This window comes from Sus scrofa, chromosome 7 (genome assembly GCF_054392235.1).
Source record: "Sus scrofa isolate SSC_HxYL_T2T_F1_AM1 chromosome 7, Sscrofa_HxYL_maternal_Yorkshire_Landrace_v2.0, whole genome shotgun sequence".
NCBI classification, from domain to species: domain Eukaryota; kingdom Metazoa; phylum Chordata; class Mammalia; order Artiodactyla; family Suidae; genus Sus; species Sus scrofa.
This window is the reverse complement of record NC_139389.1, coordinates 46,224,117-46,237,045: the sequence shown is the minus strand read 5'-3', so window position 1 is coordinate 46,237,045 and position 12,929 is coordinate 46,224,117. Positions and strand designations below refer to the sequence as shown.

Sequence of the window (12,929 nt, the reverse complement as noted above, 5' to 3'; positions counted from 1 at the left end):
AACTGTTAAACAAACACTTACTAATTACAGAAGGAAAAAGAGTTACTTTACAGTGAAGAAGCCATGCAGATGGCCCCTTAATCAGGTGATTAAGGTTAAAGAGTTACTGAACCAAATCAAAATCATATGCTACACAGGATACAATGAGAACGTGATTTCTGCGATATTCCTGTGAAAGAGGCAACCTGACTCTAATCATAAAGCATATCATGATTATACCATGATCATCAATGCAAATTTATGGACATTTACAAAATCAATGGCCTATAATTTTTAAAAGTGCCAAGATCATAAAAGTCAAAGAAAAACCGATGCAACATTCCAGATTTGAAGATTAAAAGACATGACATTCAAATGCACGCTCTGGGAGTTCCCGTCGTGACTCAGTGGTTAATGAATCCGACTGGGAACCATGAGGTTGCAGGTTTGATCTCTGACCTCGCTCAGTGGGCTGTGGTGTAGGTCGCAGATGTGGCTTGGATCTGGCATTGCTGTGGCTTTGGCAGAGGCCGGTGGCTACAGCTCCGATTAGACCCCTAGCCTGGGAACCTCCATATGCCGCAGGAGAGGCCCTAGAAAAGGCAAAAAGACAAAAAAACCCAAAATGAATGCATGCTTTGGAAGTGGATCTTTTTGCTATAAAGGACATCACTGGAATAATTGGATCTCAGTTTCTTCATCTGTAAATTATGAGGTTAAGCTAGATGTATTGTCCCAAACATCAATAAAGGACTCAAAGAGGTTTTTGTATAGACAAATAAAAAACTAGATCTAACAGCACCATGTTGATAAAGAAAAGATTACCACAGACACCCAGGAGTCTTAACCAAAATTAAGCTTATAAAATTTATTAAGTTTATATTGTACAGGGAAAAACTCTTAAGGAAAAAAATGCTACACTGTGCCTCTATCAATAACATAGATACACAATGGAATATTACCTAGCTATATAATCTAATATGGACAGATGTCAATAACAAGATTTTTGTTAGAGAAAGGAAAATTTGGCCTGGTCTATCTAACATATTCTCTTTTCTATGTAGGTTTGCATACACACACACACACACACACACACACACACACACAAAGACGGCCCCAGTGAGAGCCTCCTTGCATCTCTCTCAAGTGTCCTATTCTAATAAATCTATTCGTTGCTGATCAAAAAAAAAAAAAAAAAAAAAAAAAAGACAGCCCCCAAATATGGGCCTGTATGTGCATAGAAAATTTCTGGAAGGATACATAAGAGTATGTTAACAATGATTAGTTCAGACAAATAGGAGTAGATTGTCATAAAGAAGATGGAGCACCTTCTTCTCCATCTTCTACCTTTGTATACTCAGTTCTCAACAAGAAATTTAAAACAAAACAAAAATAAAGTCAACCTAATAGTAGCAAGTACACATAACACCCAGATGATGGTTTCTAACTAACATTCCCAACCAAATGGAAATGCCCTGCAGAAATAGCTGATTCCACATATGAGCCAGAGTAAGTACAAACTGAGGTGTGGACATCCTGCGCCAGAAAGCAAAGATGCACCCAAAGACTAATGAAGGCATGTGAGAAAGACAAAGAAGCAAGTTAGTGGGATGGAGCTCCCAAAGGCCAAATGTGGGCTAATTCAAATATCAAAAAGAATCACTGTAACTACCAAGAAAAGCAAGGAAGCAATTATTACAAGAGTCAAGGTAGGAGTTAGTTATAGAGAAGGAAAAAAGCACAAGTAGCTTTCTAGAATGCTGGTGATGCTCTATTTCTTGACCTGAAAAATAATTACATAATGCATTTTTAGACTCATTTATTAAACTGTATATATTTGTTGTGTAGATTATACATACACACATATATAAAATATTTCATAATTTAAGAAGTAAAAACAAGAAAGAAAGAAAGAAAACGACAATATTTTACCTGCAAGAGTATGTAGGCTCTCCCACTTTAAAAACACGACCACAAAGATGAGACGGTTTGTTTGTTTGTTCAAGTTTTGAAAATCCCAACCCAGGATCTTCACCACAAAGGTACCATTCCATTGGTCCCAACAAAACTTGGTGTGCCAACGTGTCTTCTTTCTGTGGAAAAGGGTTGGGACCCCTGCAGTAGATTTTGGGTACATAATAGGCCAAATGCTGATATACTTCTCTAGCGAGGTCAGTTGCTTGCAGCCATTTCTTTAAAAAAAAAAAAAAAAAAAGAGAAAAAAGAAAAAAAGTTTTAAACAATGTCAGTAAACTGCTAATTTTTTTTTTTTTTGGTTATGCAAGTAATGAGTTTTATTTTTTTTACCTTTTTAAAAATGATTATTTTTTCTAATATATCTGGTTTACAGTGTTCTGTCAATTTTCTACTGTACAGCAAAGTGACCTAGTCACACATACATATATACATTCTTTTAATAAACTGCTAATTTGAATAAATTTATTATATTTTAGGTATAAAAAGATAATAAATTTTTAATTTGTTGTTTTGTTTATTATTTTTGTTGGCAACATTCATCATTGAATGTCTTCTTCCCAAAAAGGGTAAAATTCATTTAGAATTGTACCAAAATGTCCAGTGTTTTAGAATTCTACTTTATTTAAAGTGAAAGTAAAATTAAAGTGAAATGAGCCCATCTCCTCAAAATAGCTCCTGAAGCAAATTTCCATAGGCTACACAGGAAAATGACCACAACAAATCACCATATAAGACATTAGCCACTGAGCCCATATGACTTCCTTTCTAATTTCTAATGCTCTGCTCAAATGATATTCTGATTGAGATTTGGATTCTCTTGCCAGTTTGCTGATAGGAAGACCATACAGTAAACATGAACAGCAAATACACTAATTGTACTTCTCAATGATTAATAAATGACATGCCAGTCTCTTATGAATGTCAGTCCACGGAAGACTTTTGTTCCATCATGACTTTTTTCCCTGATCAACCTCTCTATAAGCCCTTTCTCCTTTGAGCTCCCTATTAAAAACATTTTATTTATTTATTTATTTATTTTTGTTGTTGTTGTTGTTGCTATTGCTATTTCTTGGGCCGCTCCCGCGGCATATGGAGGTTCCCAGGCTAGGGGTTGAATCGGAGCTGTAGCCACCGGCCTACACCAGAGCCACAGCAACGCGGGATCCGAGCCGCGTCTGCAACTTACACCACAGCTCACGGCAACGCCGGATCGTTAACCCACTGAGCAAGGGCAGGGACCGAACCCGCAACCTCATGGTTCCTAGTCAGATTCGTTAACTACTGTGCTACAACTCCTAAAAACATTTTAAAAAACCACTTTTCCCTACCCCCAAAGTTTTACATGCTATTACCTGAGATAATTATACATAGATATCTAATAGATACTGTAATAGTAGAACTTACAATTAGAAATATAGGAGTTCCTGCAGTGCTGCAACGGGATTGGCAGCATCTTGGGAGTGCTGGGATTCAGGTTCGATTCCCAGCCCCTCTCTGGTGTTGCTGCAGCTTAGGTCAAAACTGCAGCTGGGATCTGATCCCTGGCCCAGGAACTCCATACATCATGGGGAGGGAGGGAAAGAAAGAGAGAAAAAGAGAAAGAAAAAAAGGAGGGAGGGAGGGAAGGAAAGAAGGAAGAAGAGAGGGAGGGAAGACAGACAGGAAGGCAGGCAGGCAGGAAGATTTGGTTTTCTTCCCACTCCCAAGAGAGCTTCTAAAACTCTTGAAATATCCTAAGTGACAAGTGAAGTAAAGGTGAAAGGAGTGTCTTGTTATTCATAATAAGCCCCTTTCAACCTGACCTGAGTTGGTGTTACAGAGGTGACTTTTGGAAACCCCCTAGGTACTAGTTGCCAGGGGAACTAGCCATGTGATGAGTAGGTTGGTACTTACAGGCTCCACCTCCAACAAACTTTAGGGAAGCAAGATGCACTAGAGGTAGAGTTAATCATTAAGGACCAATGATGTGATCATCATGCCCGTGGAGGTGGGAAGCCTCCATAAAAATCTCTAAATGTGGGGGTTCAGAGAGCTTCCTGTTTGATGAACACACAGAGGAGCTGGAGCGCCCTGAGAGGGTATGGGAGCTCCATAACCCCCTCATATACCTTGCTCTATTCCATCTGGCTGTTCCTGAATTGTATCATTTTATAATAAGCCAGTAATGTAGTAAATACGCAGTTTATCCAAGTTCTATGAACCATTCTAGCAAATTACTGAACTCCCCCTATTTGCAACTTAAGCTGTGGGTAACCTGAGAACCCAGTGCTTGTACTGGCATCTGAAGCAGTGGGGCGCGCGCAGGGCGGGGGGCAGTCTTATAGACTGAGCCCTGAATCTGTGGAATCTGATGCTAACTCCAGGTGTTTAGTGTCAGAACTGACTAAATTATAGGACACAGTTGGTGTCTGCAGAGAATGAGAGAACTGCTTGGTGTGGGAATAGCCCCCTCCCCTGCTAACACACACACACATTTGGTGGCCAGGAGTACTGGTGTGAGAGTAGAAAGAAACAGAAGATACAGTTTTTCCTTTCAGACACCAACTTAATCTGTTCAAAATTGAACACATGATTTCTCACACCACTGGGAAAAAAACCCCAACAAAACCTGCTCTTTTCCCCATTTCCCTATTTTATTGTCTTTTGTCATTTTAGGGCCACACCTGCAGCACATGAAGGTTCCCAGGCTTGTGGTCGAATGAGAGTATAGCCACTGACCTACACCACAGCTCACAGCAACGCCAGATCCTTAACCCACTGAGCGAGGCCAGGGATCGAACCTGCATCCTCATGGACACTAGTCGGGCTTGTTAACCGCTAAGCCATGATGGGATCTCCTCCATTTCCCTATTTTAGACACTAGTATCTACCCAGGTATTCAAATTAGAAAAACATAGAAATCTTTCTTCCTCACCCCAACATCCAATCATGTATTTGGCCTCGTAAATATCTGCTGAATCCATCTATTTCCCTCCCACCATCTCCACTGGCAATACCTCCACTTCCCTAGTCCAAACTCCCACTCCTGTCTTTGGCAAGGATAAGTGCAATCATGTCCTAACCGGTAATCCCCGCTAGTCTTGCCCCCCTACAGTCCCTTTTCCAACTCACCACCAGAGTGTTGCCTGCAAAATGCCAATCCCATCATGTCATTCAGCTTCCCCTTGATTTAGGATCAAGTAAAGTTCCCTGACATGGTTTATAGAGCCCTCTACCTTGTATCATACTCTCCAGTCTCCTTTTCCTCAACTGTATTGTTCCTCTCTCTCCAATTGACAGGGCTATTTCCTACTCATTCTTCAGATCTCAGTTTATATTTCACTTTCTCTAAGATGCCTTCTCGGCCCACTCCTCACCCCCATCTATTCCCATACCCCCAGATCTAAAACAGAACAAAGCCCCAGTGGGCATTTAGTAAAATCTGCTAACTAAATGACCATAAATATGTTTACACTACTGATTGTCACTTGATATTGGCATTACAGAAAGATGTTCCACATGGCTTTAATGAAAGCAGAAAGAAAGCAGATCCAGGCTCGCAGTCTCTAAACACTAAACTGAATAAACCCTATACAAGGCATCCTTCAAACCATCTCCCTTCTTTTCCCTTTCTAGTTTCCCCTGTATTCTGTCCTTTATTTATTCCTGCCTCCCATGTCAATTCCATCTAGGTGTTTGTCTTCCTCACTTCTTTGCATAATTGCAACTGACTCATTTTAGCTCTAAATGAAGTAAAAATATGAAATCAGAAAACATGAAACAACTCACTTCTACAAAAATGCACTAAACTCACCTGCTAACTCATAGGTCCACTGCTTACCTACAGATTACAATCTAACTTTCAAATTAAATCCATGTTAAAAAAGAGTTTATATTCAAGTGATGTCTAACACCAGAGAGTATAATGTCTTCATTTTAACTATTACTTGCACAATATTCAGACCACTTCCTCCCTTTGAAAAACAACATGTATAAGAAAGATTTTAAATATTCATGAAGTGGTATATACTAACTCTCTAGTCAGTTTCAAATTTTAGAAAACTTTTCCAAAAAATGTAAAAATCTTGTTCATAAGTTAAGGGGCTAGATGGAAGCTTATACTGAAAACTGTGAAAGTTTTCACCCCTGAAGTGAAATAATCCTTTTCAAACATTATTAATTTTGCTGTGTTTACTTTAAGCAAGTAGGAAAGAGACTAAATTATTCTTTTCTGTTGTTGTTGTTGTTGCTATTTCTTGGGCCGCTCCCGCGGCATATGGAGGTTCCCAGGCTAGGGGTCCAATCGGAGCTGTAGCCACCGGCCTACACCAGAGCCACAGCAACGTGGGATCCGAGCCGCGTCTGCAACCTACACCACAGCTCATGGCAACGCCGGATCGTTAACCCACTGAGCAAGGCCAGGGACCGAACCTGCAACCTCATGGTTCCTAGTCGGATTTGTTAACCACTGCGCCACGACGGAAACTCCCTAAATTATTCTTAAAACAGTACTTCTTTGGAGACAATTCCCAGGTTTAAGGATTTTCTCCAAAAGGAGGAGTGGCTCTAAATCAAAATAACACACACACACACACTCTTCAGTAAAGGATGAGTTAAAAAAAAAAAAGGTAGTCAATAGCAAAAGGCAGAGTCAACCAAAAAGCAAACCAGAATCTAATTCTTTGAGCTATAAAACATGTTGGCCACATCCAAGGGGTTTTCACTCATTGTCAGCAAACTCTATTTCAATATGAAAGAAGGCAGTCAAATTATCCTAAGTGATTTCTTGTTTATGGATGAAAAATTAAGCTTTAAGATTCAAGAATTCTAAAAAAAGGAGTTCTTGCTGTGGCGCAGCGGAAACAAATCTGACTAGGAACCATGAGGTTTCGGGTTTGATCCCTGGCCTTGCTCAGCGGGTTAAGGATCTGGTGTTCCCGTGAGCTGTGGTGTAGGTCACAGACTTGGCTTGGATCTGATGTTGCTGTGGCTCTGGTGTAGGCTGGCAGCTGTAGCTCTGATTAGACTCCTAGCCTGGGAACCTTCACAAGCCTCGGGTGTGGCCCTAAAAAGCAAAAAAAAAATAAAATAAAAAAATCAAGAATTCACCTCCATGACCTTAGGAAACTAGGCTTCCATCTTACAACATATTTAAAGATTTATTTTAAAAGCAATTTTTAATTTTTCTTATATTTTAGGTTCCCATTTCTCTTAAGACTTCACCTCTGCAGAATTTCAATCCGGGGAAGATAAAAGGTAATGCTTTCTAAAAGAAATTATGTTGTCTTGTGGCTCCAAGGACACTGATGGGTCAAATATGTTCATATATTTTTTTGAACAAAAAATTCAGAAACTGGAGTTCCCATCGTGGCTCAGTGGTTAACGAATCCACTAGGAACCATGAGGTTGCAGGTTCGATCCCTGGCCTTGCTCAGTGAGTTGAGGATCCGGCGTTGCCATGAGCTGTGGTGTAAGTTGCAGACACGGCTCGGATCCCACGTTGCTGTGGCTCTGGTGTAGGCCAGCGGCTACAGCTCCGATTAGACCCCTAGCCTGGGAACCTCCATATGCCACTGGAGCGGCGCTAGAAATGGTAAAAAGACAAAAAAAAAAAAAAAAAAAATCAGAAACTAATATTAGCTTCTGGTTAAGGAAAAAAAAAAAAAAATCAGCCGCCCGGAGTGGGAGTTCGATCCCCAGTCTGGCACAGTGGGTTAAAGGTTGCGGGGCTGCCACAGCTTGGATTCAATCAATGGCTGGCCTGAGACTTCCATCTGCTATGGAGGCAGCCATTAAAAAAAAAAAAAAAAAAAAAAAAAGTCACCTTCTATAAAATATATTAATATTAAAACAAGCATTTCACTAACTTATCTTTTATTGCTTATTATTATAAATTACTAACAAGCCACAAAAATGTGGTTCAAAAAGGGCAGGCATATGTTCCAAATTTAAAACTACCTAACAAATCTGGGATTTATGACAGGCATTTTAATGTCATTAAATTTCAACACTTAATATATAAAACAAAGTACTTGTACATGAAAATCCTATACCAGAGATATTGAATTAGTGACAGGCAACAGTATAGATTTTTTTTTTTAATTGTAAAGAGAAAATGAGCAAGAAGAAAAAAATTCTGGCTGCCTTTCAGAATGGCTTACATATTTCTCAAAAGAAAAGCTATAGCTTTTTATATTAGTTCTCACTAACATAAGCTAACTGTAAAAATTACTGAGATTTCTAATTTGGCTGCATGTTAATCTGTCTTTATGTCAGACACTTGTGGCTGTCACTAGTAGGCACAACAGAGTAATGAGCACTACCTTATCAGAAGTCCTTGATAAGGGAAGTAGAGAAACTGTCAACTCATTCCACTAAGTAAACATGTTATGACAATGTTTCCAAGAGCTTTCCTTTTTTGAAAGCTAAATTTCAGCCTTGGGATAGAGAGCAAGTACAATAAACATAAAAATGAAAGAATCCCTAGGGGTTAGCCTTTTATCAGAGTGACTAATTATTATTCTATACCAAATTAAAACTGTATTCTTTAACCAATTTGATTTTGCTTTTGTACAAGGATAACCAATGTGTAAGATAATTATGAAACAACAATCTAAAACAATTGCTAGAGCTAAAATGGAAGTTTTAAGAACTACGTTAAAAAAAATGAGAACAAAGGAAAATTTTAAACAACTCATATTAAGGGTTCTAGAAATGAAGTAAAAGCATTCTCAAATCAAAATAACAGCAACTCAGTAATAAAAGACAAAATAATCTAATTTTAAAATAGGCTAGAGAACTGAATTGACACTTCCAAAGAAGTTATAAAAATAGCCAATAAGCTCATGAAAAGGTGTCAAACATCATGAGTCATCAGGGAAATACAATTCAAAACTAAAATGAGATAGCTACCCCTTCACAGCAAACAGAATGGCTAGAATCAAATGGCTAGAATCAACATTTAATAAATGTTGGCAAGATGTGGCAAAGCCCCCTGAAACCTTCACTTCTGCTGGTAAGGTAAAATGATACAGCCGCTTCAGTTTAGCAATTCCTGATCCAGCAATTCCAATCCTGGATATACGCCCAAGGGAAATGAAAACATACATCCCCACAAGAAAGTGTACACAAATGTTCACGGTAGCACAGTTCAAAATCTCACCAAAGTGGAACCAACCCAAATCTCCATCAAGTGATGAATGAATAAATAAAATATGGTATATCCACATAATGGACTATTATCTGGCAGTAAAAAGGAATGAAGTATTGATGATACACGCTAAAACATGGACAAACCTTAAAAACCCTACCTAAGTGAAAGGAGCCAGTCACAAAAGACAACATATTATAGGATTCTATTTACTGTCTACTTGAAATTTCAAGAATAGACAAATCAATGCAGACAAAAAATAGGTTAGTACCGGCCTAGGGTTTGGGAGATTAGAGGAAAATAGGAAGTGACTGATAACAGGTATTGGATTTCTTTTTTAGGATGATAAAAATGTTCTAAAATTGATTGTGGTGATGGCTACACAACTCTGAATATACTAAAAACTACTGAATTGAATTTTAAGATTATGTGAATTATATATAAAACTGCTGAAAATTTCAAAGCATAAGGTAACCAATGTAGATACAAAACTACATAAAACTTCTATAATGAATATGATTACTTTCATACTTGGGGGAAAAATGATATATGTACTTCTTAAGTCATAATCATCTATGGGAACATATAATCAAATCTGTGGAGCATGAAATGGAGGCAGACTTAAGAAATGCTGGGCAAGTCATATGTGTGGAATCAACTCTAACAAGGAAAAGAGAAAACTAGAACAGAGTTTGTGATCTTCACAAACTCAAACTAAGGCCAAATTAATAAATTCTGATTGCATTTCCCTTAATTTCCTCTACTATACCTGCGTGAGAATTTCACTGCACAAGGACTAGGAGTGTTGGTCTCCAGCAGCGGTTTTAAACTAGCTTCCTCAGGAACCACAACAAATTGGAGAGGCTCTAATTACTTAATAGTTTGCACTTGCAGAATTCGGAAACTAGAGTGCATAACCTGTATCGCTCGGTCAACAAAACTCCGTAGGAGTAAAAAAAAAATTTTTTTTGAGGAGATTAGATGTCAATATGGGTACTGACAGGATGACATGGATAGGCAGTAACTGTCATTACCATTTTACTATTTACTTTCATTTTCTTTTTCAAGTCTCTTTATAAATGAAAGGCAGGTGGGGAAAATCCTTGGATTGTTGCAATATTAAGCAGAAAGTAAATGAAAACACATCTAGACTAAAAAACAAACAAAAAAACAAAGACTCATCATTCAACAATGTATTTCTTCAAATGTTTCACCTCTATTCCTGTGATTTATTTCCACTACAACTTTACTGTCATCAATTCACCCCGAAATAACTCACTACAGAACACCACTGAAATTTTGTTCCTAACATTCAGATTGTTGACTTGTGTTCAAAGGTCACTCCCTTCCTAGCAGCTTTTTAAATCCAAGGCCTTAGAGGTGGGGCCTCAGCTGTTTGGGTCCATTCTTAATCATTCCGAACGATCTGTTCTAATAGGTGTTCCGTGTTCTTAAGGAAAGATGCCATAAAGTTTTGTTAATTATTTTACAACTCTGCTACTTATACAAGCATATTCATATTACAGTTTCAGTACAATACTGGGTCTGAATGCTTTAAGTTTGGGGCATAACTGCCCCCACTATACCATGACCAAACTTCACATTATTAGCATCCATTTACTAAGAGTTGTTCTCTCAAAGTTATATAATGTTCGTTTATCCACCCAACTACCCCCAACTCCTGGAAAAATTATTTTTAATCTCCCAGTCTCCACCACTACTTTCTCAATCTCAGTAAACGTGTCAAGACACTACTTTCTGCACATTCATCAACGCTGTCGACTGACCAAACAGGTGCAAAAACGCACAAAACAGGGTAAAGAGGAAGAACGATATCGTTTGCATCCTTCGGTGCCTAGAGCGGTCCCAGAAACAAAGTGAGGTAGCAGGTTTCAGAGGAGGAGGCAAGGCTCAGCTTATCTCAGGAAAAGGAAGCAGAAGGGATAAAGTACCCCAAGCACCAGGAAGCGTCTCTCCCTCCTATCTTCCAAGAGTTGGCATAAAAGGCAAAGGCCCTGGGTTAGGGACTTCCTGGGAGAAATAATGGAAGCGCGAAAAGGAACGTGAAGGTGGCTGTGCATCCAGCAGACTTGCGGGCTATTTGTGGATAAAGACAGAAGGACAGGAGCAGAATCTGGGGCCTCCCTGGGCCGTTACCCACAGGGCGAGAACCGAGAAGCCGGCGCGGTCGTCACCCCAAGTCCGGGCCCGGCAGCTCCCGGATTTCCAGGAGTCGGTTCCTCCCCCGGGGCGCGGCCTGCGACAGCCGGACGTCTCCGCCCGGGTCCCGGCACTCACCCCCGCGGTCTCCTCAGCCGAACATTCCAGCAAACTCCGGTCGATGGCCTGCACCTCGGGCTCCAGCTCCGACGCCATCTTCCTTCCTGCGCTTCCCCAGCGCTGACGCTGCTATCTCCGTTCCGAGGGCCGCGGCCTCGCCACAGCCCCCGCGTCCGAGACTTCCACCTCTGCCCCGGGCGGTCGGTCGGGAGCCGTCCAGGCGGCGGAAGTCGGAGAAGACGGAGAGTAGCGTGAGGTGAGGCGTACAGGAGGGACGGTGCCTCCCGCGCTCCCTCTTGGGCCCTGCGCCCAAAAGTCAAGACACTGCCTCGTCCCTACCCCGGGGAAGGACACAGAGAACCCCGGGCCTGGCACTCTTGATCGCTTCTACCGCGTCCGGCACCAGGAAAGAAGCAATTACACCCAAAATAGGAAGCAAAGCACCCTGGGAACTGTAGTCGTCCTCCATAGGGCCGGGGTTGGGGGGGGTAGAGGTGGAGCCCTTACAAGGAGCCCCACTATGGCACTGTGGGAGTTGTAGTCCATCTCTTCCTAAGAGACTAGGCAAATGGCACACCAGCGGGCGGGGCTTTTCCGCACGGCTGGAATCATGGGAAGAGATTAGTGGCGAGAAGCGCCCACCCGGGAAGAGGAAGAAGCGCGAGATACTGTGGGGTACCGTAGTTTTATTCCCCCAACACCGTTTGTTCGTATTTCTGTCCCGCAAGCCTAGAACCGTACCTAGCACGTGGTAGAACTCGAATACGAAAGCCTGGCATACGTGCGAACTCAAATACTTGTCGAATGAATGAATTAGTTCTATTCGTATAGTTCTATGGCCATCAGGCATCAACCCCTCTTTCCGTTAGATTGGTGACCGAGGTGTACATTTTCCACGTTTTTGAAGGTCTCGAAAACATGCCGTTTTAAAACGCTGTTAAAGGATGTATTTCCAAGTGATTTAGTTAAGACCGTTCATTAAAATTTATTTCAAATCTTGGGAGTTCCCTGGTGGCCTACCGGTTAAAGGACCCATCATTGTCGCTGTTCCTGCTCTAGTCACAGCTGTGGTGAGGGTTGGATACCTGCCCAGGAACTTATGCATGCCTCAGGAAAAAAAAATTATTACAAATCTTGCTGCAAAGGAGAAGGAGTCTACCAAGCTAATTCAAAGATTTACTCTTGATAGGGATATTGTGTAGAAATAGATAATCATTGTTAGATAAGAAAATTGCATTTGGGTAGAAGTAATTAGGTTCTTGACTGGCATATGGGTGAGTGGGTTTCTTAGAACAAATTTTTGATTCCTTTAGAGTTTATCAGAAAATTGCTTGCACATTTTATGAGACTGCTAATTTATTCCCATAAAGAAATTGTGAATTAGGCAAAAAATGTTCTGATCCAATCCAGATATGGGACTTGGTTTGCTGTTATTGCTGTTAACAATAGTATAATATTAACTAAATTTTTTTAATAAAAGTTACCCATTATCTCACAGTACAAATAACCCTTGTTATCATTTTTAAAAACGTAAAAGTAATATATGTATAGGATTATAAATTCA

The 12,929-nt window shown here is 40.3% G+C and overlaps 1 protein-coding gene and 1 long non-coding RNA gene across 24 annotated transcripts in view; one reads left to right on the top strand and one right to left on the bottom strand.

Moving 5' to 3' along the window:
* Positions 1-11,757, bottom strand: part of UBR2 (ubiquitin protein ligase E3 component n-recognin 2) — a 130,069-nt gene extending 118,312 nt beyond the window's left edge. For all 23 annotated transcript variants that reach the window (XR_014810138.1, XR_014810141.1, XR_002345723.2 and 20 more), the window contains exons 1-2: positions 11,384-11,757; positions 1,912-2,171 (exon numbers count right to left, since the gene is read on the bottom strand). Coding sequence is in view for 7 of the 23 variants with exons in the window: in XM_084968099.1 (XP_084824225.1) it covers positions 1,912-2,171; positions 11,384-11,461 (338 nt within the window). In the remaining 16 variants the exon portion in view is untranslated. The remainder of the gene's footprint in view (positions 1-1,911; positions 2,172-11,383) is intronic.
* On the top strand, positions 2,240-10,382 carry LOC146401551 (uncharacterized). The gene is made up of 2 exons (XR_014810147.1): positions 2,240-3,051; positions 7,646-10,382. It is a non-coding gene; the product is annotated as an uncharacterized LOC146401551 (long non-coding RNA).
* Positions 11,758-12,929: the final 1,172 nt, after the last annotated feature.